The 25,788-nt window shown below is 42.1% G+C and overlaps 4 protein-coding genes across 6 annotated transcripts in view; 2 read left to right on the top strand and 2 right to left on the bottom strand.

Annotated features, from left to right (window-relative positions):
• Nucleotides 1-47: 47 nt before the first annotated feature.
• LOC143431190 (monocarboxylate transporter 9) lies at nucleotides 48-3,286 on the bottom strand. Its single transcript, XM_076907747.1, is given in 6 exon segments — nucleotides 48-550; nucleotides 650-871; nucleotides 952-1,211; nucleotides 1,250-1,440; nucleotides 1,519-1,682; nucleotides 1,766-3,286. Coding segments are annotated over 6 exon segments (2,811 nt in total). The 3' UTR covers nucleotides 48-97.
• Nucleotides 1,264-25,788, bottom strand: part of Cad96ca (tyrosine kinase receptor Cad96Ca) — a 37,702-nt gene continuing 13,177 nt past the window's right edge. For both annotated transcript variants that reach the window (XM_076907882.1, XM_076907881.1), the window contains exon 9: nucleotides 1,264-1,273. The gene's annotated coding sequence lies outside the window, so the exon portion shown is untranslated. The remainder of the gene's footprint in view (nucleotides 1,274-25,788) is intronic.
• On the top strand, nucleotides 6,731-8,806 carry LOC143431155 (uncharacterized). Its single transcript, XM_076907709.1, has 6 exons — nucleotides 6,731-6,893; nucleotides 7,067-7,529; nucleotides 7,598-7,914; nucleotides 7,981-8,235; nucleotides 8,323-8,484; nucleotides 8,566-8,806. Exons 1-6 carry the CDS (start codon nucleotides 6,865-6,867, stop codon nucleotides 8,780-8,782), a joined length of 1,443 nt encoding a protein of 480 aa, XP_076763824.1. The 5' UTR covers nucleotides 6,731-6,864; the 3' UTR covers nucleotides 8,783-8,806.
• On the top strand, nucleotides 9,760-25,313 carry LOC143431284 (uncharacterized). Of its 2 annotated transcripts, XM_076907884.1 has the most exons (6): nucleotides 9,760-9,883; nucleotides 20,607-20,667; nucleotides 23,080-23,151; nucleotides 24,056-24,195; nucleotides 24,352-24,503; nucleotides 25,132-25,313. In XM_076907884.1, the coding sequence occupies exons 1-6, from the start codon at nucleotides 9,760-9,762 to the stop codon at nucleotides 25,201-25,203; spliced, it is 621 nt and encodes a 206-aa protein (XP_076763999.1). In that variant the 3' UTR covers nucleotides 25,204-25,313. The 2 variants fall into 2 exon arrangements, with proteins under 2 accessions (XP_076763999.1, XP_076764000.1); XM_076907885.1 differs by lacking the exon at nucleotides 23,080-23,151 and having other exon boundaries at nucleotides 9,761-9,883.

The raw sequence follows: 25,788 nt of genomic DNA, 5'->3' as shown, positions 1-25,788 counted from the left end.
AAAAGTGTTAACAATTGAACCCTTAATGTGCACATCGATCTTGGGATAAATGTGACTTGGGATAAAGACGGCAATATGCACAATAAGGATGATCGATTCAAGCTAAGCTATCCTTCTCACGGTCCATTTCGATGGGGCCTTTGCCCCAAATTTTCCGATTCTTCGTATACGGAATAAGGCCCACCAATAGCCCAGAAATAGCGATCCAACCACCAGCCATGCAAAAGGACAAATCCCAGGACTCTGTTACATCGAACAACCAACCGGCAAGTGGGGGACCAAGCAGATTTCCTATACCCTGACACAACAGGCTAAGCCCGTAGGCAGTGGTGAATCTCTCGAGAGGTATCAACTCCACCAGTATGACCGGTGTGAAGCTGAAGCTGCTCGCGAAGAAGAGTCCGAACGCCGCCGAGGTGAGCATCAACAGGTTGTAATAAGGCGTTAACGTAGACATCAAGACCGTGGCCACGCCACATGCAACCAGACACCAAGTGTAAGTTTTGCTAACGTTCATCCACGGTTGATCTCCTGCCCACCCGAGCCCGATCTGCGGGACCATTGATAAAAAAACAATTTTTTAATAAAAAAAAAAAAATATCATACAATAGAATCAGAAATGCGTGACGAGAGAAACCAGTTCGAGTACCATTCCAATCGTATTGGTGATGCCGATGATACTGAGAAGATTCGCAGCATCGGATTCGGTGTAGCTGTTCCTTGTCAGATGCTCGGCGAGATAAAAGTAAGGCACGATGAACCAAGTGAACAGCAAGATCGTTGACACCGAGAGGAATAGAAAGTGTAACTCGAGAAACATCGAAAAATCCATCATACCCTTCAGTAAGTCTACCAATTCGCTATACCATTTCTGAAATTGACCAGAACGCTCGAACGTTTCGAGTTTAAAACGTTTGAAACCTTTAAATTTAATCCTACTCGTGTACCTACCTGTTCGTTTTCTTTGGCCAAGGTAGTCATGCTGTTCCTATAAATGTCAGGGCAACTGCTAGCCCGTAATCTGTATTTGTGCAGATTAAGGGCGGCACCGCGATACATGACCGAGTTTCTGTGAACCCTAATATCTTTGAAATAATGAGTATTCGTATTAAATTGTCTCCTTAACCACGGAAGCGAATCCGTTCTGACAACTCCGCAACTGAATTCCTCTATACGCTGTTTCATCTAAACAGAAACGATCGATGATTTCACTCGAACGCGCGTACCTTGAAATGAATATTATGATAACTATGAGAACTAACTGCGCGCTCCAGTTGTTTAACCAATAAAGGATTAGCTTCTTCCGATTCCTTTTTCGATATCCTTTTAGTTAGCTGATCGTTTATGCTCCTCTGGTTGCACGCAGCTCCCGCAGAATGAAAATTACTCGCTACTCGCGGTGGGTCCTCGTACTTGGGTTGCTCGTGCGCTTGCTTGATCCTTTCTCGATCAATCACGCACGGTATATATTGTACGGTTAATTTATGATCTTTTCATAGTGGCATATCAAACACACACCTCATGGACATCGTGACGACGCTCTTGTTCCCGGGCTCTGCCGCAGCATCTTGCAACATTTTATCCGAGCAACTTCTACACGATAGAAGATTGGGATAGTTCTCCAAAATGACCCTGTACAACCGTGGATTGGTAGAAAGGGATTCTAATACTTCGACAGGCACCTGCAACCCTCGACACACGAGTAACGCGATCTACATAGTATTTATTAATGAACTATGTTAAATTGAAACCGACCGAATCTCACCTTCTCGTTATGTTTGACAAAAGTGGGCAGATTGACCACGCTCCTGAACCTGAGGTCTCCGTTAGCCGTTCGCGGATCCTCCGTGGTGGCACCGAGGATCTGCAACAGATATTCCGGCGTGTGACCGCTCTTGAGCATCTTCCTGAGCTCCTCGACACCGGGGAACTCGTCCTGAGCGGGTGGGCTGCCGCCTACGGATCTCTCGTGTTCGGACTTGATGGTCGATTTCCTCGGGGTTGCCCCGCTGTTCTGCTTCCGTTGCTCGACGATCCACCATTCCGGATCGCGCATCACCGTACCGCACACGATCATGTTGAAGAACGTGCCCGCCAACAGCAAACAGGTCCCACGCCAGCCGTATTCCTCGATGAAATAAGTGGTCATGGGCGCGTAGACGAACGTGCCGATACCTGTGCCGCAGGCGCCTAGACCCACGGCCAGGGTCCGTTTTTTGTCGAACCAGTACGCGATGCTGACGACCGCTGTTACGTAACACAGGCCCAGTCCGAGGCCCGCGATCACGCCAAAGGTCAAGTACATTACCTCGATGGTGTCGCTGAAGCTGCTTAGCACGAACCCGAGTCCGGATATCAGACCGCCGAGTATGGTCATCGTTCTGCATCCGTAACGATCGACCAAAGCGGACATTACAGGGCCGGAGAGGAGCGGCACAGCCATGAAGAGCGAACCGATCCAGGCTGTCTTCGACTTGGACGCGGCGAACTCTTGAAGGAACTCGATGTACAACAGACCGAAGCTGAAGGATACACCGTCCGCTATCATGGAGATTATTAGCGAGGCTAAAACTACCACCCAACCCCATCCGCCGTCTGGTATTTTAGGTTTAGCAAAATTGCCAATTTTACCCGCGGCGGTTAACACCGAGACCGAGTCTAGAACGGTATCGGAATCGATGGAATCTCTGTAACAAGGATTGGGGGTGATTATCGGGCTGGTATCGATGTTCTCGAACGGTATTCTGTCCTCGGTGCAATCCGTTCCCGGGCTCAGCAGGTCGATTTTATCTTCCGTGTCGTCGGGTAAACTTAGATCCTTGCTTCTGTAGATGTCCGGAGAGGTTGTTGTAAGGAAAGTGTCCTTGTCCGGTGAGAGGGACTCGACGCTTCTGTCGATGGTGCGGCCCGGCGTAGATCGAAGAAGCCTCTCGTCCGCCAGACTGCTCAGATCCTCCGTGTTCCCAGATCGCTGCCAGATTCCGGAACTTCTCGTAGACGAGCCGGCGCTCTCCGAACGCGACTGATCGATCCGGATCGTCTCTGGATCGGGCGTGCTACACGGCGTGCTACACGGCGTGCTACACGGCGTGCTCGGGAACACGGTTGGACTCCCGTTCTGCCAACCTAGTATGGGTGCTCTCTTTGCCAGCCGATAATTCCTCTGATAAATAACGTTGTTGTTGTTCCAACTGGCGATAGGTTTGTAAGGGATCGGTTCCATCCTGCTGGACGTATCCTTGTCATCCTTCGTTTCGCATAAGAAATTCTCGTTCGGGTCGGTCATCGTCGCTATTCTAAATGTAGGTAATGGCCGAGTGGATCCAACGACGGGGCCAACCCTTCAGCCCTTGGATCTCGCTCGGGAATGATCGTCCGCGCCTCTCACCTACCATAAGGACTTTCGAGCCGATCTTTCCTGGCTCGCTAAACGTCGCTCGCTTCACCATGCACGCACGCTTCCTTTTCCTTTTCCTTTTCCTTTCCCTTTTCCTTTTCCTTCTCCTTCTCCTTCTCCTTCTCTTTCTCCTTCTCCTTCTTCTCCTTCGTCTTCTGCGAAATGATTCCCAAAAACAACTAAACAACTAAAAATATAGGGTAAATATTTATAAGTCGGATTTAAAGACAGTAATCTGTTAATTTATCTCCCTTTCGATACTATTCTTCCGATTGTTTTGTTTGCAAGCTTATCAGTTCGATCGATTGTTCTTTCGACTCGAGGCGGACCTTCGCCTAGAAGGTGTGGCCGCCGTGCGTTCCTAAGGGAAATTTCGCTTTTCTCGTGAAAGTTTCCAGTCTCTGGTCATTTTACGCTGTTGCGATTCGACGCATTTACATCAATTATATATAATTGGACAGACGGAAATCTGACGGAACGCGAGAATATTTACCACTTTCCAATCGATACTATGGTATATAGTACACCGCCGAACAATGTAACGTGGCATATTACTTGGAGATAAAATCTGACGTAGGTCAGAGGAATTGATGAATGTTCAAAGTTCAAACTGGTATCATCGTTCACTTTTTTTTATACGAAACTTAGCTGGGAAACCGGTTGGTAATAATTGAATCAAACGAATAATGGCAATTGTCAGCTTACCCACGAGGAGTGTTCCGCCGAGTGTTTTCACTTGTCGCGAATCTCCGAACCGTCTGAAATCAACCCTTTAACCATCCATACGACGCCTGCCTGACAACCTTCTACACTCTTCTCGCGATATATCCACTCTCTTATTTATTCTAATTCTACTTTAGTAGTTTGTGCGCGTAACCACTTGGATTGAACGCGCCCTCGGAACTGAAACAGAGTTAAGCCCCGCTGTATCCTATGTTCGCGTCATAGAAAAGCTTCCGAGTACACCTGCGACTAAAAGAGGGCGCAAGTCGATTCCTCGACCACTTGCACATTCTATCGCAATCCATTTTCACTCGATTAACGGACAATAATTACACTAATAGATAACAAGTAGAAACGCGTACTCTTTCGCGCGTTTCAAATTTATTCATTTAATAATAGGATCGAATTTTATCTCTCTCTCTCTCTCTCTTTATATATATATATATATATATATATACGTATAGTTTTATTCAGAAATTATACTCACGCGAATAATCAATACATCAATAAGTCGTGCGCGTAGAATGAATCAACGAAACGTTGCATATATTCATATTTTTATTACTCGCTCGACTTGGAAACACAACTTCCGCTAAAGTTCCACCGAGCGAACAACACAGGATAAAGTTAGTATCTCCTGCTCAACGCGTATTTATTTCTCATTCTCTATGCACATCTACACTTTTAACGCATCCATTCTGCTTCTTATTCAATTTGAACTGTTGAAAATAATCGATAATTATCGATAGTTAGACTTCGAACTATCGATAACAATCGATACTAAAAATTATCAATGTTTCACCATTCCTATCATCCAGTGTCTCTATGCGTACGTGTGTACGCATAAACACGTGCGTGCGTGTGTGTGCGTGCGCGCGCGCTTCTGTGATCGTTGAACAACAATTGCAAAATGTCTTTACAAATATTGTCTTTCATTCATTACTTTTAATAATAATTTTTATAGAAAAATTCTTTATTACCGACAGTTCAGTGGCGCCACCTCTTCGAAAACTGCTGAAACTGCTCGTGAAACATTACCGACAGGCAAGTGAACACAAGAGGGCTGGTGGCGCCATCTCTTCGAAAACTGCTGAAACTGCTCGTGCAAGCGAACTCCCGTGGATTGGTGGCGCCATCTCTGTGAGAAGTGCTGAAACTACTCGCCGTTTAGTTCCAGCCGTTCTCACAGAGATGGCGCCACCGGTCCGGCAGCAGCTGTCAAACGGGCCAATTTAACTTTCCGAAGCAAATACGCGTACAATTAACGAGGGGATCGTTTCTTCTTCTCATTTATTTTATTTAAATTCAGATCGCGATCGTTCGTGTCGATTATCAACGCTGGAACGAACGAGACTCATAGTTCCCGTCTGTGGTGTATGTGTGCGCGCGCGCGTGTGTACACATATTCGTTAATTAGGTGAATTTTACATGAATTAGCCGCTACCTACTATTTTCTCGTTTATTATTAACAATTAAACTCGGTTTTATCGGCTATAATATTTATGCCACTGTTGACGTGTACGTGGCGCCATCTCTGTGAGAAACGGTGAAACTACAGGCCATTTAGTTTCGGCCGTTCTCACAGAGATGGCGCCACCGGTCCGGCAGCAGCTGTCAAACGGGCTAATTTAACTTTTCGAAACAAATACGCGTACAAATAACGAGTGGATCGTTTCTTCCTTTCATTCATTCCATTTAAATTCAGACCGCGATCGTTCGTGTCAATTATCAACGCTGGAAGTAGCGAGAGTCATAGTTCTCGTCTGTGGTGTATGTGTGTGCGCGCGCGCGTGTGAACCAGAGATACGTGTGTGTATGCGTATTCGTTAATTAGGTGAATTTTACATGCATTGGCCTCTATCTACCATTTTCTCGCTAATTATTAACAATTAAACTCGGTTTTATCGGCTATAATATTTATGCCACTGTTGACGTGTACGTGGCGCCATCTCTGTGAGAAACGGTGAAACTACAGGCCATTTAGTTTCGGCCGTTCTCACAGAGATGGCGCCACCGGTCCGGCAGCAGCTGTCAAACGGGCCAACTTTACTTTTCGAAGCAAATACGCGTACAATTAACGAGTGGATCGTTTCTTCCTTTCATTTTTTTCTATTTAAACTCAGATCGCGATCGTTCGTGTCGATTATCAACGCTGGAAGAAGCGAGAGTAATAGTTCTCGTCTGTAGTGTATGCGTGCGCGCGCGTGTGCCAACCAAAGATACGTGTGTGTATACATATCTGTTAATTAGGTGAATTTTTACATGCATTGGCCTTTATCTATCATTTTCTCGCTAATTACTAACAATTAAACTCGATTTTATCGGCTATAATATTTATGCCACTGTTGACGTACACGTGGCGCCATCTCTCGTGAGAAACGGTGAAACTACTCGTCATTTAATTTCGGCCGTTCTCACAGAGATGCCGCCACATTACACCGATAATATACAAGGCGATACGTAATTAATAATATATGTATATATTGATTGGTAATCATTTGTTTTTTTTTTTCTTTCGTTTAATCACACAATTTTGAAGCAATGTTTAACTGATTGAAGGGTCTTCAAATTTCATTGAATCTTCATGTTGATCCATTGCTTGATGATGACATGCCTTGAAGTAAATAATCGATAAAATTGTTGTGACTGTGTAGATTTTGTGCAATGAATTTGTCCGAAGAATCGTTAAGTAAGTGGTAAATAATAACTTCAATCGATTGAAGATATGTGGTAAAAAACATGAAATGCATAAAAGGAAACTTAACCGTAACACGTATGTTTTTTAATAAATTTCTATTCATTTTATGTAAATGTCTGTACCGTGTGTATATCTTTAGAATTTCACCACTATTTTCGTTTGTTAATCGATATTTGAATCTATTACGAAATAATCTATGATATTTGATGCGCGAAGAAAGAAATGACAAAGTTTACGCTTTAATGTAGATTGAAGCAAGGTATAAAAGCTGCGGAGAGTTTATCGAGGTTCGGAGATCAAGAAGACAGGAATGATTCTAGTGACCATCTTCAATTACCAAGTTTGCAAACGAAGAAGAAGACTTGGAAAGATGTCGATGAGAATACATCGACGTGGGATCGGAACAGCACGGCGATGGATATATTTTGTTCGACGGAAATCGAGACTATCGCGACCAGAAAAGTTGTGCAACAGTGGGAATTGGTTGAAAATACCCTGTACGAAGACGGCGAAGAAGTAACTCGAGCAGCGGTTTTAGAGGAATGCGTACAATGGAGAACGCAGATACCCCACTTGAGAGTAATTGGGAAAAATCCATTTATTCCTTTGAAAATTAATCACAGAGATCTCTCTATTAATTCCAATCGACTGGGAAATATCGTTGATTCTCGCAACGATGACGCGTTGTCGGAATATAGCGGTTCGTTGAAGGTAAAAGGAATTTTAGAAATTTGATAGTTTTATTTCAACGCATATGATAAATAATCTGTTATTTATAGGAAAGAAAACATTTATCCAAGCATAGGTTAGAAAAGAATCCAGAAGATGAAATATTCGATACGCTCTACGAGTATGTAATATCTGAACTGTTTCCGAATAAAGAAAACGAAATAGATTCGTTTCGCGATGATTTCAATGACGCTTTAAAAATATGTACAGCGCCTATTCATAGTAGTAAAAGTTCAGCGAATAGTACAAGGTTAAATTGGTCGGAGGAAGTGATTCCTCTTGAAAATAAATTTTCAAATAATGGGAATAAAGCGGTAGAAGATCGTACTTTACCAGCTGAACAGATATTCTCGCAAGGAATTCACAAGTACGTACAAAATATATCAAACGGTGGGAAAACTATATGACACTTATAACTTGTATATATTTATAGAAAATATGATTATTCGATACGATCTAACGGCAGAATGAGGAACGAGAAGGATGAATCCACGGTGGAAGATGAGGTGTTTAGACCGCATACTAGTGGTAGGAATAAACTTGGAACCGTTTTCAAAGAAAAAATCGTAGTAAGCTCTGTGCCTTACGTTTTATCAACTAAAGAAAGTTTCTCTACCATTAAAACTACTCCGATTCAATTTATGGCACAATCGTATTCGTTAGAAGTTTCTGCGTTTCAAGGCATGTCGTACATATTTTTAATATCGTTAATTAGATACAGAGCGTTGAAGATATATATGTTTTAGTGTTAATATTATTTTCTATTAGGGTCGAGTAGAACAGTTAGGTGTTTGAAAAACTCGGGTAAGCAATCGAGCTCGGCAAAAATGTCTAGTTATCAATCCGCTTGGCATGCACCTGTGTCTCCTGCTGTGTGGCCAAAAAATATCAAGCTTGCTCCGCTAGATAATTCGCGACTTCCGAGTGGGAAAAATAGGTGTGTAGAAAAGGTTCAATTACTTTTTACTCATCAAAAATGCAGCTTTCTTTTTTTTTTTCTTCAATCTCTTCATTTTAGATCTTTAATATCGTCATCGATGACATTGCCTCGTAATTTAAGAAAACCTTTAAGTCCTATTTCTCGGCCCACCGTGCCTGTCTCTGCACAAATTAATCAGAACGGTAATAATACGGAAGGTTTAGAAATTCAAGGAAGACACATAACTCTTGGACAATCGCCTAAGTCAAGCGCACCTGCTATCGATAAAAGGAAAAGGAGAGTCAATCGAAAATAAATAAATAAATAAATAAATCGAAAGATAATTATTTTGATTGTTTGTAAATTTGAATTGTGTTTAACTAATAATTAGTTAACGCGTATAACGTGCGAGGGATAGCGAGGGACCAGAACGGAAACGTAACGAAAGTAATGGAAGAAAGGCATACTACAATATATATTTTCTTGTTTAGATTAATTGACACAATTTCGTAGTTTAAATGAGAATTGATCGTTGCGTTCGTGGTGTATGACAAGTGACGTATGATATAAATTCTATTTATTTTTTATCGAACAATTTACTGTGAGCGATAATTTGAAAGTTCAGATAATATTTATAATTCAAGTGATGTAAAAACTAGCATTTTATATAAAATATTGTTAAATAATGATAAGAGATTTTAATGTCTAACCGCGTTCCAGTGTTCTGAGGAATGTATATTTTAAATACTCCCATTGTGTCATATATTGTTGTAATTGCCTCTACCTCACTCAATGTTCATTAATGCATTTCATAATTAATGCACATTGCTTAAGTGCGCCAAGTGGATATATTTTTGTAATGCACATATCTGTGTTGGGCGTATTTATTGTAAATAATGATAATAATAATAATAGTAATAGTAATAATAATAATAATAATAATATATAACGTACGATTTTTATCTAATGTATCTTCATTTACTTGAATTTAATAATAATTGATGAAAGAATAGGTATATATAGAGGGAATTGGAGTGTGTGTGGAAACGCGCGAAGGAAAAATTTGGAGAGTAGAGGGTGGTGCGCACGCGCGAATTTGGGGACAGTAAGCTATCTCCGACTCGTGCTCTCCAGTTACGCGTGGTCTTCCGAAGTGCGTGGTCGCGCGTGAGACGCGCGTTATTCGTCTACACAACAAATGCGTAATTCGTTACTTGTGATATCCCTTTATGTTAACTGCGTGTCTTGTTACGTTACGATATACTGGTATCGATAATACTGGTGATCGATCGCATGGTGAGACGAGCGAAGGATTTTAACGTGTCTTCGGATTCTGGCGGCATGTCCACATACGTTCGAAACACCGGTGCTCACCTCTCAACGTTGACAAGAATTTTGGGCGTGTGTACTGCGATCGGTAAGTACTCGATTAAATAATCGACCAATTATCGACAAGTTGAAAGAAACTTGAAAAAGGTTCCGCTTCGATTATAAACTAATATTCTACTACTTTTCAACGATTTCAATGCTTAACGATTAATCGAAGAAAGTGATTCGAGTAGCAATATTTATAATAGAATAGCCTTTCTTGTAACGAGGTAAATTTCCGATAATGAAAATATTGTATTATACGCGCCGGTGGTGGTATGTCCAACAAGTCATCTGTGTCACGCCGGTTGCTTATAATCGGGACTGTCGAGTTCTCGAAGCAATTCTCTCGCCCCATTAATATTTAGTGCGCTTTAAAAATAGCTCTCTCTTTTCGATAGATAGTGCGACAGATGACTCGACGCTATGAAAACAAGAAATAGAAGACGTGTTCTTGCTTCCTTCCTTCCTTCCTTCCTTCCTTCCTTCCTGCCTGCCTGCCTGCCTGCCTGCCTGCCTGCGATGTTTATATCGCTTATCGACGCGTGGTTGTTGTGAACTTGGGGTAATTAAGTTGTTGGAACAGTCTCTCTCCCTCTGAAATCTGTTCGATACCAAGTATAATACAGATATTATCAGAGACGAAATGAACGTATCTCGAAAAGAATCTTGTTCCAGCATTGTTTGCTTAGCATGGTCCGCGGGTGAAATTGAAATTTTGCGGCATGTTTGCATCGAACCCTCCCCCGAATAGAGGTGACTTTATTTGCCTTTTCCGTTTGCTAACTTTTTTCCGCTTTCTGGTAAAAAAATAAACGATACGGTAGATTTGCTGGTTGCCCAATGATCCGGTATTAATTATCCAACAGTCTTAATTGATAATAGCTAATGGCGAGTAAATGGAATCGTCGGTACGTGCAATTAAGTCGACCAATCGCTGGGTGTTGCAAACCGAATTGGATTAAGTAGTTGTTACACCGGTCCTGTTGTCCGTACAAATATGGATTATATTTGCATAATGCGTTGCATCCACGTTCGATTCGAAAATCTATTCTGTATGAATATCTTTTTTCTTTTCTTTTCCTTTACGATATTTTAATCGTCCAATTACTATTGCAGGTACGTGACTAATTGTTGATGCGCAGTGTGTAATCCCTCGACTCGCATTGTTCAAAATTCGGTGGTTTCGAATAGACAAGATTCGAAGCAAACGATATCGACGTCATCGCAGTGAGTTACCTTTATAATTCCACCACGATGTATCGTTAAACGAGGATTCAAATGTTTCTACTTTTTAAAATATCCAATTTATCCTCGTTAGCAAGTTACAGCGATTGGGGTACGGGCACGACACCATCCATTTTCTCTAATTTCTGCTTTCTTGTAGTAGTTGTTGTTAAAAATCGGCATTCGAGAGTTAATTAGAAATTCTGCATGAATGCCCGTTCGGATTAGACCGTGTCAGGAGGTGAAGTAGCCCGTAGAAATTGCACCAGGCCGAAATGAGATAGTAATTACGCGAGTAGCGATAATTTATCGGCTACAGCCGACGACCACATTTGGTATTCGTATCAAAGCGTAAACCACGGCTAATTTGGCTACGCTCGATGTAATTACGTTACCGGAGGGCTGATACAAATTATATCTTGCTATCGCGCGATCGTTCAACGTGCGACGACAATTGATAATTGAACAATTCTCCACGCAAACATTTTTATCAGAAAAGTCGATAAATGAAAATAGACTTGTTCAGAGTAGCATATTATGAATTATTAAATTCTCCTCTGGATCCTTCTTCGCTCGTTATTATGGAAACCGTGCAAGGTATTCATAGACAATCAATAATTCATGAAAAATAATAAAGATTGCATAGCAGGCGTTGATACATGAATTATTCAGGGCCTCGCGTTACATAGGAGTAAGTAAGTGAAGTGATAGTTCCAAGGCAAGTGGAAGAGAGTTTGTTTGTTCAGGAAAGATGCCATGTAAATTGTGGAACGAAATTGGTTAGAATAGACGTTACGTTACGGCATCCTATCGCCGCGACGAGTAACGAACTTTCGTTTATCTAAACTCTCTTCAATTTCTAATATCTAAATATCAAATTTTAGTTGCGACGAGTAGGCAGCTGATCCGATGATGCGCGCGACACGTTGTCGGACAGGGAGCTTCTTCTCGATGAAAAGGGTCTCTCTGGAGCAGCGTTGAACACGGATCGAGTTAGTAGCGAGGAACTGGTCGCAAAAACGACGGCTGAAGAACAGTCAGCAGTTCCACGGAGAGCTATTTGCTCTGTGCAGTGGCAAATCCTGCGGAAAGATCTTTCGCTGTCGAAAACAAGTAGAATTCGCGTTCCTTTGCTTTTACGAGACCCGTCGCGCAATTTAAATTGATCATTTTTTTCTATCGCCAAATGAAGCCACGAAGAGAAAAAAAGTTGTCTAGTTTGATCCTTCCTTACGTGCTGCTCTTTTTATACGACATTATCAGACGAAGAAAATTGGTCATTAACATTTAAATTGAAGATTAAACACGACGGTGATGGCGAACAGAGAAAATGTAGCCACGCGAATTAAGATATGCAGATTTTTCGTATACCTTACGGTAGTATTGTATTATAGAATTAGTAAAGGCAAAGCTATCAAACACGAGGACAATAGGACACCGGTCGACGGTGTGAAACATTCAATAACTATCCTAGCTTGTTTGCCGAAACGATCCGTAGGGAAATGCATCGCAGAGTTTGCGAGGATTCGGTATAGTGCTAGTATTTTACTTACACTTGCACTGTTCTACCGTGGTTATTGCTTGCATTCACTTTCATTTTCTTTCAATAAATGTAGTCGGTTCGTCGGTTCAGAATCTCGTATCAAGGTGGTGGTGGTGGTGATGGTTCTGCCAGGGGAAACGTAAGCAATTGTAGAAATAATGATGTTTAGTGTGGTCTTGCAGGGGTAAACTACAAGTTTGAAACTGTAGCAATTTCCGGAGGAACGAACGTACCGTATAGATGCGGTAGATGCGATCACTGCGCGAAGATAGGCAAAGATAGGGGATAAGAGTAATTATTCTGTACGATATTGTCCATTGAATAGGCTTTGCCACAGGAGCCTTTACAGAGGGGGCCTCGTTAAAAAACACTTGAAAAGACACGATGACCAGGTTTCGGGCAAGCGCGCGAGTAATCGTTCTTTTAGACTTTACCAGGCTGAGACTTAAGCTGACCCAGATACAAGTCGAGTAGGGAGCGCAACTTCTTCTGATCTCGCTCGAACCAGCGTTAAGATAAAACGCCTCGACGACCTTTCCTTCCTCTTCCTTTCATCCCTGATATTTATTTATTTATTTATTTATTTATTTATTTATTAATTATCCTCGTTTATCAATAATGTTCATATTTCGGAAATAAAATTCGGAATGTACCTACCACGAAAAATATAATACCTTCCACGAAAAATAGCAGGCAGGCCAAGTTAGACCGTTGAAACGACTTTGCGAGATAGGTCAATGAGTTCTCCTTTAAAACTGTCTCTCATCTTCCAGGCTAGAAACATAATATTTCTAAAAATGAGAAACGAGAAAAAGATAGTCAGAAGTGTATCGAGATTCTGCATTATATGGTTAACAATTTATGAGAGTAACAGTCGATTTAGTAGTAGGAATTTCATTTCTTTAAATGAAACGGAAAGAGAAGGAATAGAGGAAAGTGGTTGTTTCATTTGTTGATCAATTTGGCTTCGATTAAGCGTGGGAATCGGGAAGGGGTTGTTGCGTCTAATGGAATTCTGGGATAACGATTCCGCGGCGGCCGGTGTTATTTTCATGCAAATGCCTGGAAGGAGGGGAAAGTGCTCGGTTCGTCGGTTTCTGTGAGCTTTTCATCCTCGTATCACTCCTCGTTTTTTTGTTACCCTTTATCCCGTTCCGTCGGTATATTTTATCGCGTTGAAAAGGAACGAAATAAAACTATTGTCTCCGCTGTCCGGGCGTCGATGGAATTCGCCGCTCTGGAAAATTCGCGGGTTCCGTTAGAACGCAGAACGAGCTAGGTGTGACGATTAATCAAACCGTCCTCGAGCTCTGCCTACCTACCTCTACACTACGCTGTTTCTACGCTGTTTCTGACACGAACCCAAAATTCCGATATTAGAATATTTAGAGATAACACGTGTCGGTTTACAGGGGAAGCGTTAATGAAACGAGAACACAGTCGTTTCAATTTTTTATCTTAATTCAACGTCCAGCTGGCTAACGTCTTCCTGAATACGATCCCCCCGAAAGATAGCCAGAAAGACATGGTCGGAATTTCTTAATTTTCTTAACGTTAGTTATTCAAAAATAGAGGGAAACAATTTGAAGAGAGGTAGTTTAAACGGAAATTAGTATTCATCCAGCGTTGATTTAAATTTCGTTTGAAAGTAAGCTCCCGTTCTGGTTGAAGCAGATTATTTTAATTGAATAATTTCGAAGTACAACAGAGGCGAGGGCTGGGCGGAACAACTTTTCTGTTTCATTATCATTGTTTCGTGGCCGGATTAAAGTTTCTTTTTCCTATATCATTTCCAGACCACGGCTCGTGTCCGTTTTAAGATGAGCCCCTGGAAACAGCTTGCGAGGTGTTTACACAACTTTCTCATCAAATACTTGAGCATTTCTTTTCGATATTTCTCTCCCTAATTAGAAGTATGGTAATATTATAAAAGGAAAATTCTGTAAATTATTTATTGTTATTATTTATTAAAGATCCTCGCTGTAGAGTAGAGATCCATGCCGTCTTAGATTTGCTTTGCATTTTTATGAAGCTCTTTCTCTCTCTAACTGCGAGGTGAATCCTCGGTCAATCTTTTGAGCCTAAAGCAGAACTGTCCTATTCCGCGTACCCTCGTTATTTCCTCGTAACGAACTTCTTTTGACCAAGTTGAAAGAAACACTAGATCAATATCCTCTTTGGAGGAGAATTATTTCCTTATTTTAATTATTACAATCGACAGAAAACATACAAGTATTCTCCTTTGACAGAACGTACAATAGCGTATGACCAATCGGTGCGTAGCATTCTCACGCACTGTCTGCAATGGGATTTCAATTTACTCCTCTTCTCTTTTTCTCTGTCCCTATTTGCCGATCCAAGTCATTCGTACGTAGTTAAATTGCTGTGAAATGTCACGGCGATTAAACGGTGGACGCGAATTCCTTTCATCGCTCTCGTAACGCTGCAATTCCTTTTTTCTTCTTCCTCCTTCTTTCCTCCTCTCATGAAAATTCTCTTGTATCTATCAAAATTGTCTACTACATCTCTTCTCGTTTAGTTGGCTATAAATGAACAGCGAGCGGTGTTTGTCCTTGCAGATTTATCATATCAGTATCGTTCGGTATGCACGAGGCGAACGAACATTTAGGAGTGTACCATTACCGCGACTGCAGGCGACTGCAGGCGACTGCAGGCGACTGCAGAGTGCAATCCAACCTCATTAATCGAAATTGGGCCGGCGGTAATGAAGACGATTAATTCGTTAGATTTCTCACCACGGTAACGATCGATCTCTTAAAACGGAATTTTTCCATTTGCAAAACGGACGGTTCTATATTTCAATTATTTCCTTTAGCTGGAAAAATATTCTATTTCTATATTATTATTATGGTTCCCTTTTCGTCGAAGAAAAAATTGGTGGTCACGATTCGGTACGGTCATATCGCGAGGAACGATGGCCCTAAACTTCCTCGTGAACTTTCTCGTGCAATCGATCCTGGCTCGGAATCATTCGTGGTGCTCTGTATCCGGCATTCTTGTCAGCCGTTCACCCTCTTTTTCTCTCGCACTCGTCGGGGAGTAGGTTCGACATTTTTAAATAAAAAATATTATCATTGCTGCATTTGTTAGGTATAGAATTGGATAAATCTGTAGACACGAAAGGCAGTCAAAGAAGTTAATTTGATTGTCAACGCGTTATTCGATACCCAAGCAGTCGGTAATGGCGCCTAAGTGCATTGGGAAGGAAAGGTCGATGGAAAGGAAAGGGGAGACGTTAAAAGGGTCATCGTAATGTCATCGTAACGAAGGAAATAACGCACCCCTATCGTAGCAAACTCTCGTTATTTCTCCCAGCGGGTGGGAGTCCCCGATATCGCGGGACAAATCGAACTCGGAAAATTCAATTTCTATCATCGAAAACGCGACGCGCTGCGTTTGACGCGTGCGGCTTTAAAGCGCGAAGGTGAAGTGGCTCTTTTTATCGGCTCTTTTATCGCGATACATCGCTCGCTATATAAACTAATACGGGGGGATATCGGTCGCCTAATATATTGGTTCCCAGTGGGTACTTAATTATTCTTGGCGCGACTGTTGTACCCGGCTAATTGCATCGGCAAAGAGCAAAGAGCGCTAAGGGGACGCGACTCAATTAGAGCGATGCGCTCTAATTGAACCTGACACCCCCAAGATGACGAGTCCACTCGTTGGACGGAAACGTCACCGGCTAAATACAGTCGAGTAGTAGTAGTCGTTCGACGCGACGAAATAATAACGTTTTTATTCCTCTCTAGGGGAGAGAAGCAATCGGATGACGAGTCGCTGAAAACCGCGACTGGAAACAGTAGAGGCAATCTGTCTTCGTTCCAGCGACAGAAAAAGGAATTAACGGAAAAAGAAGGAATATCGAGCACCATTCAACCGGGGGAGGAATTCACTGCAGAAAGGGAGAAAGCTGTCTTTCCGCGTCGCTTCCGGTTTCCTCCTCGACCCCACTCTTGTCCACGTTCGAGCCAACTTTCCCACTTGCTCGCCCAATCCATTTCGATGCTTTTACTTGTGAAAACTTGATAGAACCCCGCCACGGGGCTTCGTGGCCGCGTTCTTCTTAAGTAAACACTCGAAATAACCATCCTCGCGTTCGTCGTCACGTTTTCATTTTGAGATAGTACGATATTAGTTTGACACCTTCGATGGTTATCCATGCGAAAGCGTAACACGATAGCCGAATAAATGGCGATCGCTTGAAAAGTCAGCAAAGAGGTAATCCGTTTCGCGAGAAAATGGACGCCGGATTCTTACAAACTTTCGACAATTTTCCCTTATCTCGGAACTACTTGCACAAAGCTCGAATTTATCCCCTAAGGCGGGAGTTAGGAGAATTTTTTCCCGGAGAACTTGCGGGTAGAAATGTTACACGTGTAATATCCGGTTGCGCGTGTGCTGATCGTTTGCGTAAGCTAGTGCGTAAGTGGTCTGTTTCAAGTGTCGATTGACATTTGTCAGGACTGTGCTCTAGTAAATTCTTAACACGTCCTCGTTTGAAAATTATTACGGATGGAGAACGCCGAGAGCATAAAGGCAAATTTGTATGCAACAAACTTTGTTAACTATTAACTTTGATAAACCTGCATAACAGTTGCCATTTGGAAAATTAGTTAGAAAATAAATGTTGGTATTATTCTAAAGAATTCTGAATTATTCTAAAGAAAGAAAAGGAAGGAAGGAAAGGGTTGAGGGTGGGTGGTGGTGGTTAAGAGCGGGTAACGGGAGTGAAATTTCCCGCAAATATTTTCTCCGCGATGACAGGAATATCGCGGAGTGCGTTTCAACGACGACATTAAACGTCCAGAGCGTTGGCCGCGTTTTGCTTTTATTAGAGCTCCGCGGTTTCACCTTTTGAATAATACATCGCATTGTACCGCGCGGTTACTCGGAATTGTACGGCGGTACTTTTAATGTCGTGTTCCTCCAAAGTCGTCCTCCTTCTTCTCAGGATCCTCTTGGCTTATCAGCTAACCAAGGGTTATATCAGCTCGTGTCTCATTACGGGAACTTTTCATGGGATGCTGGTATCATAAAGGTGGTAATCCTGGATGATCGAACCGGAAAACGTGCACCAGCTTTTCCAAATTTATTATTGTCACCGTAACGACGCGTGACGTGGTTGCGATAGACGAACGAATAGTTATTTTCAACGTTTTATATTTTTATACCACTTGGTACGCAACGGGGATTCGATAATTCCATTTCGCTGGATCGCTGGAGCGTATAGCTGGATCCTCGTACAGTTGGAGATCATTGCTGAAACTGACAGGTCGATGCACGATGATCTCTACCGAATCGAGTTTTTAAATCCCAATTTTATCCGTTCCCGTTGCTGTTGCAGTCTCTGAATGATTCATTTCGTACCTCTACCTACGGCGGCAGAGGTTTACAAAGAAGGTGCGCTAACGTAACTATAACTCAAGTTTCGAGCGCGATACGCATTGTCCCGGGATCCAGTCACGGTCGATACCTGTGGAAGCAGCCGTCGATAAATCCAGATATTTTTCCAAATCTTCCAATCAAGCGATTTATCTTAGAGGAGACACTTTGTTTTACGTTAGAGGGAAATGGAAGAAATGAAGTTTGCAAGTTTCAACCGGAGGATCGTGTCAGTTATTCCACAAGTTGACCGGTTTTTTATTCGAAAGTGCTTTGTCACTGTCATCGCGATCCGAATGTCCGCGATGGCAAGCCGGATGTCTGGGATGGCAAGCAAGTTCCTTCCACTCGGACTCGTTTCAACATCCTGTCTCTCTAATTGCACTCGATATTAATTTGATATGGAAAAATGGAATATTCGATTAGACGCGAGATTGGTAACCGTTGTGTGACACTAGTCACTGTTAAGTCCGACAGATCGAATTCCATTAGGATTGAATATCCGTGTCTGAAGTTCGGGTGATCGGCTTTGTATCCGATGCCACTTGTTACGAATCAAACCTTTGCTAATTTGTTAAATCGTTCCGCGAAGTTGGAAGGGCGCTATCGATCTCTCGACACTATGGGATTAATTTGAAAGTAATCCGCGCTCGATCAAGCTCGAACAAGATGCGCAGTGGCGAGCTAGTTCCGGCGGAAGCCGATTGTGTGTATCGAGGCGAATTATTCGAGGGCGTTCAAGTTTGAATCGATCAGCGTCAAATCGATTGGCTGACTACCGTGGAACGGACGATTTAATATCGTTAGAACGTTGAACTTGGACAATGGGGGAAGGATTTCGGAAAGTGTAGGTCGACAGGAACCGAAAATAGAGTAGTTTTGCGAGGAATGGGCACGGCACAAGTTTTTCACGTTCAGTACGTAGAATGCCGCTCGTGTTTTCATCTGCGTCGACTCGTAAATTAGCCGATGTACTTCCACCGGTGCCATTATTCTACTCGAATGGCCCCGTGATTCTCTAGTGTATGTACAATGTACGTACGTGTTTGTATTAGGAGGAGCATTCTCTTTCTTCCGTTGGGGGCTGCCAGAGAAAGGAACTGACCCGTTTCCAAGCGAATTTAATTGAGGGGACAAAGCGGCCAAGATGGAAGACGGTCGAAGAACGAACGGGAACGAACGGGTTAGGTTGAAAGGAAAGAAAAGCTTGGAATTGGAAGCTAATTTCTGGAGAGGCCCGGTTTTTATGCGATCGAAGGGTTTAAGTTATTCGATGTAAAATTCTTGTGGCGGCCAGCGTGGCTTTTAAAACCACCAGGAAATCTCATTTCAGTGTCGCGACCACGTGCGCCGTATAAAGAATTCATACAGGAAACCACTTTGCATCCTACTTTCCGGATGGTTACGTAGGCTACGTTCGATGAGTGTAAATGTAAAAATATGTACATATCTCCGGGTTTCGATATTGGATTTCGATATCGTCTGGTGGAATTTTCAATTAAAATAAACATACACATGCGCTGCACATTCATACGTGTAGTTGGCAATTTGTACAATGATTATGACAAGTGAGCAATTATAACTGCAAGATTCTTATCGTATCGAAGCGTCGATCGACAGCGGTTTAAATCGTACATGTACTCGATGATAACATTTTATTTACATATGCAGCTCATCCCCGGAGTGTACATAAGTTAAATTCCTCGTCGGAACTTAATAAAACTTTCGCAACCCCTTCGAGCTGGCTGTATTGAACTTGGAAATTAGCTCCGCGCCGTCTTTTGAAATTTCATTTTCGTCCCGAAGATGTGAAGATGGGAATTGTTACAATTTGTCCGAAAATCCGAAAAGGAGCGTCTTCATAGCTGCAGTCAAAAACTTTGTCAATCAAAACATCGTTGATTATGCGATCAACTGTCCAAGGGATTAGATCATACGGTATGCGATAGGGATTACAACGTAGCTGTACATTGTTTTAGAACGTTAGTTTCACGCTGCTCTTCGGTACATTTATTTAACGAGCGTCCGATGAAAGAGTCCGCAAATTTTTTAGCAACTTCCGAGAAGAAACTTAACGAAGAGTAATGTTGGCGAGCCCTAAATTCCTTTACCGCTGAAACGCAAGTTCAAGGGTTTAAATTACGCTCGGAGATTTAACCGGTGGAATGATATATTTAGAACTAGTGACTTGTTATCGGCCCCTAACGGTAAAAAGATAAGTTTTTCATCGAAAACGAGGTAAAAGTTATATCCACATCCCCTGTTTATAATGTACATTAGCATTTTAGCTTCGTACGCAGTAACGTCTCATCAATTTCCATATTCATGACGCGACATCATAATCTTATTCGTATTTGTGGTTGTCAGAACGACTCGAGCGCTTTTCCTGCACTTTGAACACACAGATAATATCCAGTGTACATTTCCCTTTGTCATCCCATTACCTACTTGACTCCCATTTACATTTGAAAAGCTGCTTTTCTACGATGCGCCCACGATGCGCGACAAACGCTCTGGGCACAAGCACAGGTGTTTAAATCTTGGAATATTTTTGAAGAAATTTTACTATTTAATGGTGTTTCCTTTTCTGTTTCAGTTGTCTGCGGCGTCGGCGCGGATGTGGCCTATCATCGGCACGTCATGGGGTTTTACGTTACGTGAGGATAATTCAACATGCGTATACCGTAATTCAACTCAATTATCAGATTTCAGGGACCAAGTAACGAGAAAGTTCCTTCCTTTTACTCTCGTTCGATGTATAATATTTCGTTACTTGCAAAATTCTATGCCAGGTTAATAGCTTTTCAGATCGTAGGATAGTTTACCGTTTAATGATCCGTCTAGAGATGAAATTTAAAAAATTCCGGAAGTTTGTGCGTTGAAAATGTATGCATCGTCTCTACATCGGTATCCGGATGAACAAGTTTTTCCATTTCAATGAATAACGAAAAGAAGAATAATAAATTTCCTTCGAGATGAGCCGGAGAATGCTGATAGAAAAACTGAACTGTAGTCGACGAAATTCTGAAAGCAACGAGAACCGTCTCGAATCGAATCTGTCCGCTAAGAATCTAATTTGAAGGTTCGATGCGATTAGCGGGAACCGGAAGCTTTCGCTGGCGGTAACCGGCCGAACGAGATTACTGGTTGGCGGTCTCCGTCGGCGATTACCGAAAATTTTCTCGATATTCCATCGGACTGCTCGTTTTTCCGGTCGCATCGATCGCCGCGTAGAAACGTTTGCCCCGCGGCCCGTTCGCTCCGAATGCGGAAAAACGCGCACGCAGATCGCTCGAGCGTGCCGCGGAGCTTATTTCCTGTTGAGGAATAGTAATTCCGGCATTATTCTTACGGTGAAATGTGTCGCGCGCGGCTGGTAGAAATTGAGAAAAATGTAAAACATTTTCAAAGGTTATTGCATTACGGACATTTTACAACTACGCTAGAATGTCCCATAAACGTGAATAAATATCTATATCCGCTAATTCGCGACCGTTGCAGATCGCATGTTTCCCATGCATACCGTGCGCGATGAAATGGCACGCGTCTAGATTGAAAATTGAAAGAAAATTTCATATACACGATATTTTTCCATTACAGAGGGAAATGTTGGCTCGATAAATTTGATAGAAGTAGCCGTAAGTCTAAAGAGGACATTCAATTTACTATATCCGCGCGATCGTGTCGGCATTGTCCGTAAAGTGCGTTAGTTTTTCACCGTTGGCCGTGGAACCCGGTAAAAACAGGTCCGAAATTTACGAGCGGAGATCTACTGGCATGATCGATGCAATTTCAACCGATAAATCGTCTCGCCTCCTTTTTTCGAACGATACTGCCGTGATTGTTCGTACGTTGACGAAATTCAACTTTATTACCGTTTAGTAATTCCTTCGCTATCGAAAGGAAGCAAAGCGAACAGCTACCAATTTACAGAAAGAAGGGAATAATTCCATTAAACGATATATTTTAGTATTCATGAATTGGAATTTAATGCTAAAAAACAGGGAATAAATTAGTCAGATATGGGTTCGTTTGATATTGGATTCTCATTTGGATAGTATCCACGCGGTAGTATGATTCATGATGCGAATGGTGAACGTTCGCAGTAGATTCAGTCGCTGACTGCTCAGCCATTCGATAATACATTTGGTATGTGTTACGTTAAATGCAGAACTTTGATCCTGTAGTTGTTTTATTCCATTTCATGAAAATTTTCATACATTTTAAATATCAATCATTTGTTCGATCACGACAACAATTCAATTCGATTGTGCACTATCATTATCGATAGAATCACTGTTTAAAACTCCGTACAGATAGATATTTTTACTGTTCAATGTTTGCAGAAATACATACGGAAATATAAATACGCGCATGCGTGCATATTTGTCAAGCAATTGGATATCCTGCCAGTAGTAGAGGTCAATAATTCAGGCCCTTTCGAAAGAAACAAATTTTGGTCAAATATCTCAATCCTCTTTTAATTTCTGCAAATGAATACAACATACGTTCCATCTGATAAAATTGTCAAATTGTATAACATTTAGAAATAATATTTGGCGTAGATTCGTCGGTTTAAACGGTAATTCGTTTGTTCGAGGTTTATACGGAGGTCTATTCCGTAGGGTCAGAGTAAGAGCTAGTCTGTTATTTGAATTAGGATGACAGAATTTATATGCTGGGCGTTGGACGTATCGTATGGTCGAGTGCATGTTTCGCGTGTTGGCCTCATCTGAGCGCGAATTTGCACTGCCGGTGACATTAGCGCATCTTGTCTTCGCGAAATGCCATTCCTTTCTCACTTTTCTGTTTTCCTTTGTTCTTTTGCACTTTTCACGTTCATTCATGTTTGTTGTCCCTCTCAGGCCATGGAACTTTCACTCGTTTATTGCCTTCCTCCGTTTTACCTCCAAGTCGTTTTCGTGAGTTTTTTTTCTGCGTCCGCTTCCTTTCCTCTTCTGCGCGTTCACCCCTCTAGCTAGTGTTATATTAAGTTTCATGTAGAATGAAAGTCGAAATATTTTCCATCCCATCTGTTAAAATGGACATTTTCTGTGATTATATTTCAGAGCAGCATCTGGTTTGATATTCTTCCTAGAGATTACTTGGGCCATCACACTGTTTGTGCAGATTTGCGTCAGGTATACATATTCCTTTAACCGAATAAAGCATGCTTTTTATCGTCGTTAATGCATGCAGAAATGAATGAAAAATAAATTTGCGCCAGCGACGAGGCAGAATGAAATTTTCTAATGCCATCAGTCGTCGTGTAAGCTATCCTCGAACCAGAATAAAAAGTACGGGGCAAGGGAGTTGAAAGGCAGACTGGTGGTAATTACCAGGGTCCGAACTTTGTCCCAATTTCCTGGCATCGTTCGGATCGCGAGGAGTTTTCTTACGCCGTGTTACGTGTAAAGAGAGAGAGAGAGAGTGGAAACGGGCGGGAAATATGCAAGAACTCGAATGGGAAGGGCGAATGTCTAGCAGGAGGCAAAGGGAATAGAACGAAAGGCTGTGGGAGCAGCACAGCAAAAGGAATTTCGAAGGAGGAGCGATTTTATTGGCGGACGAACTTCGCCGCTCGACGCCGACTCGCCTCGAGAGTTTATGTCCCCGTCGACGATATCAGAAAGGACGCTCGACGAATGGTCGTTCGAACGTTTCTGTCGACGGACGATCTTCTTATTACACCCGATGGAAATGAGATGCTTTATTCCGCGTACAGCGGCGAGTTTTCTTTTTCCTTCTGTTTGTTTGCTCGTTGACGATGCCGGTTGAGTGCCGACTAGGGGATGGTTGAATCGATGAGGTCTGAAAGAATGTACGCTCGTTTTATTTCTCTATTTTCTTTATCGTTCGATATTCGATTGAAATATATTATGGTGAAAATAATATTGTGTAAAATATAACTAGAAGCGACCGTAGAGGGTGGTAACAAAAATATACTACGGTTTATTGCTGTCGTAAATCTAATTTGAAAAGATGCAATCCTTATCGGGAACAATATAGATATATATATATATATATATAGATATTCTGTTCCAGAAACGAGGAGTCTCTTTGTTCGTGCTGTTGGTCGGCAGTGTTGGCGATAACAAGGGGTTGGCGGAGGGCATTGTTTTATCTGCCACTATCCTGCATTTTGGCATGGAAACCGCATAGCCTATGGTTGTCCTACGTCGCGGGTAACTTGGCTAACTATTTAAACGTTTCAATATTGCCCGTACGTCGATTTTTCCTAAAAAAAAAAGAAAAAAAAAAAAAAAAATGTAGGAAAAAGCGAAACAAAATATTGTACGTTATTCTACATCTGTTTTACTCACATTTTTATATGACAACAGCCGGACTGTTGGCGGTGCTATCCTTGCTGCATATTACATCGAATGCCCTGGAGAGCCGTGGTACCTGCCAGATGAGCAACGCTACGGATTCGGTCGGCGAGAGTCTTTTGAACACCAGGCCAGAGAATTACGACCGCTTCGAAGAAGTTTTGGTAAGTAAGTTTAACAATTTCTCTCATGTTTGCATTTCTGCTACCGTATTTGTGGCATGTTGACATTGTACCCTGTGGTATCATCTCTTTGCATGCATTAATGCTTTATAACAAAATATTATATATTAGCTGTCTAATTATAGAGTGACACGAAGAGGGAGGAAAAAATTTCTCTGCTAGATATTAAATATTAATAGAGGTAGCTGTCGCTCGTGATATTATAGTGAATTGCGATCATCTTTCGAGATCCATCGACTCGTCCTTTAGTCGTTCTTTAGTACTCCTTCGCCCCGACTCATCCCCCTACGTGCGTCCACGTCTTCCTCCATCTTATTCACCGTAGAAAAGTCCCGTCATTCGTCAGATGACCTAACGTCCCCGCTAACGCTTCATTTGTTCCACGAGACTTGGTCCAAACGAATAGCTGGCGATTCATTTCTCCGGCAAACTAATCCATACCACTGTGCATTGCACGTCTTATATAACCACGCTTGACTCATTGCGGTTTTGGCTCCCTAAAAATCAAAGCATTTTAAACAAATCGTTAACATCCTCGCATGCGACGTAAAATCATCATATATTATAGACTATATTAGGTAAATGGTGTGTGTGTGTGTGGCACGGTAAGGTGACGGAAGTGCTGGACGACGGCGTGTCAGGAGGAACCGGACGAATGGGCGATAGCGACGGGGAAATATGACAGGAGCGTCAGCCCTCGTGGGCGAGCGAGTCGGACGAGGATAGTGAACCGGAACAGAGGACATGTCAGATAGCGACGTTGTCCTAGTCGCGCGGTGTTTCGCGAGCGGTGCCAAAATTGGGGGTTCTTCAAGTTCTCGAATGCGCGCGTTCGGGAAGCTCGCAGAAAGTTTGTCGAGTGAAAAATTGCCGGACCTACCAGCTGCGTGAAATCCTGATTTTCATTGCTAAACGTGCAGCGTTTTCTACGAATTCACGCGTATCGTTAGTCTACCGCACCTGTATTCTAACATCTACTTTTAATATCACTTACTTCGTCTACCTACTTATATAGGGGATGATACGAATTGTTGTAGGAATCCGGTAAACTAATTATAAAATAGACAGGTAATATATCGAGTATATGATCGAGCACGAGAAGAGATATGATATGAGATATTGGTTAATATTGTACAAACAGGAGTAAGGAAACGTAAAAAATTAATAGTAAGCGAAACTAGTCTCAGTTTAACCGATATCGCATTTATCGATGTAATAGTGTAGGTTTAATTTGTTATAAGATTAATAAAAAAAAAAAAAAGAAAGG

The sequence above is a fragment of the Xylocopa sonorina genome, chromosome 17, assembly GCF_050948175.1.
Source record: "Xylocopa sonorina isolate GNS202 chromosome 17, iyXylSono1_principal, whole genome shotgun sequence".
Classification (NCBI taxonomy): domain Eukaryota; kingdom Metazoa; phylum Arthropoda; class Insecta; order Hymenoptera; family Apidae; genus Xylocopa; species Xylocopa sonorina.
This window is presented reverse-complemented; position numbering and strand designations above follow the sequence as displayed.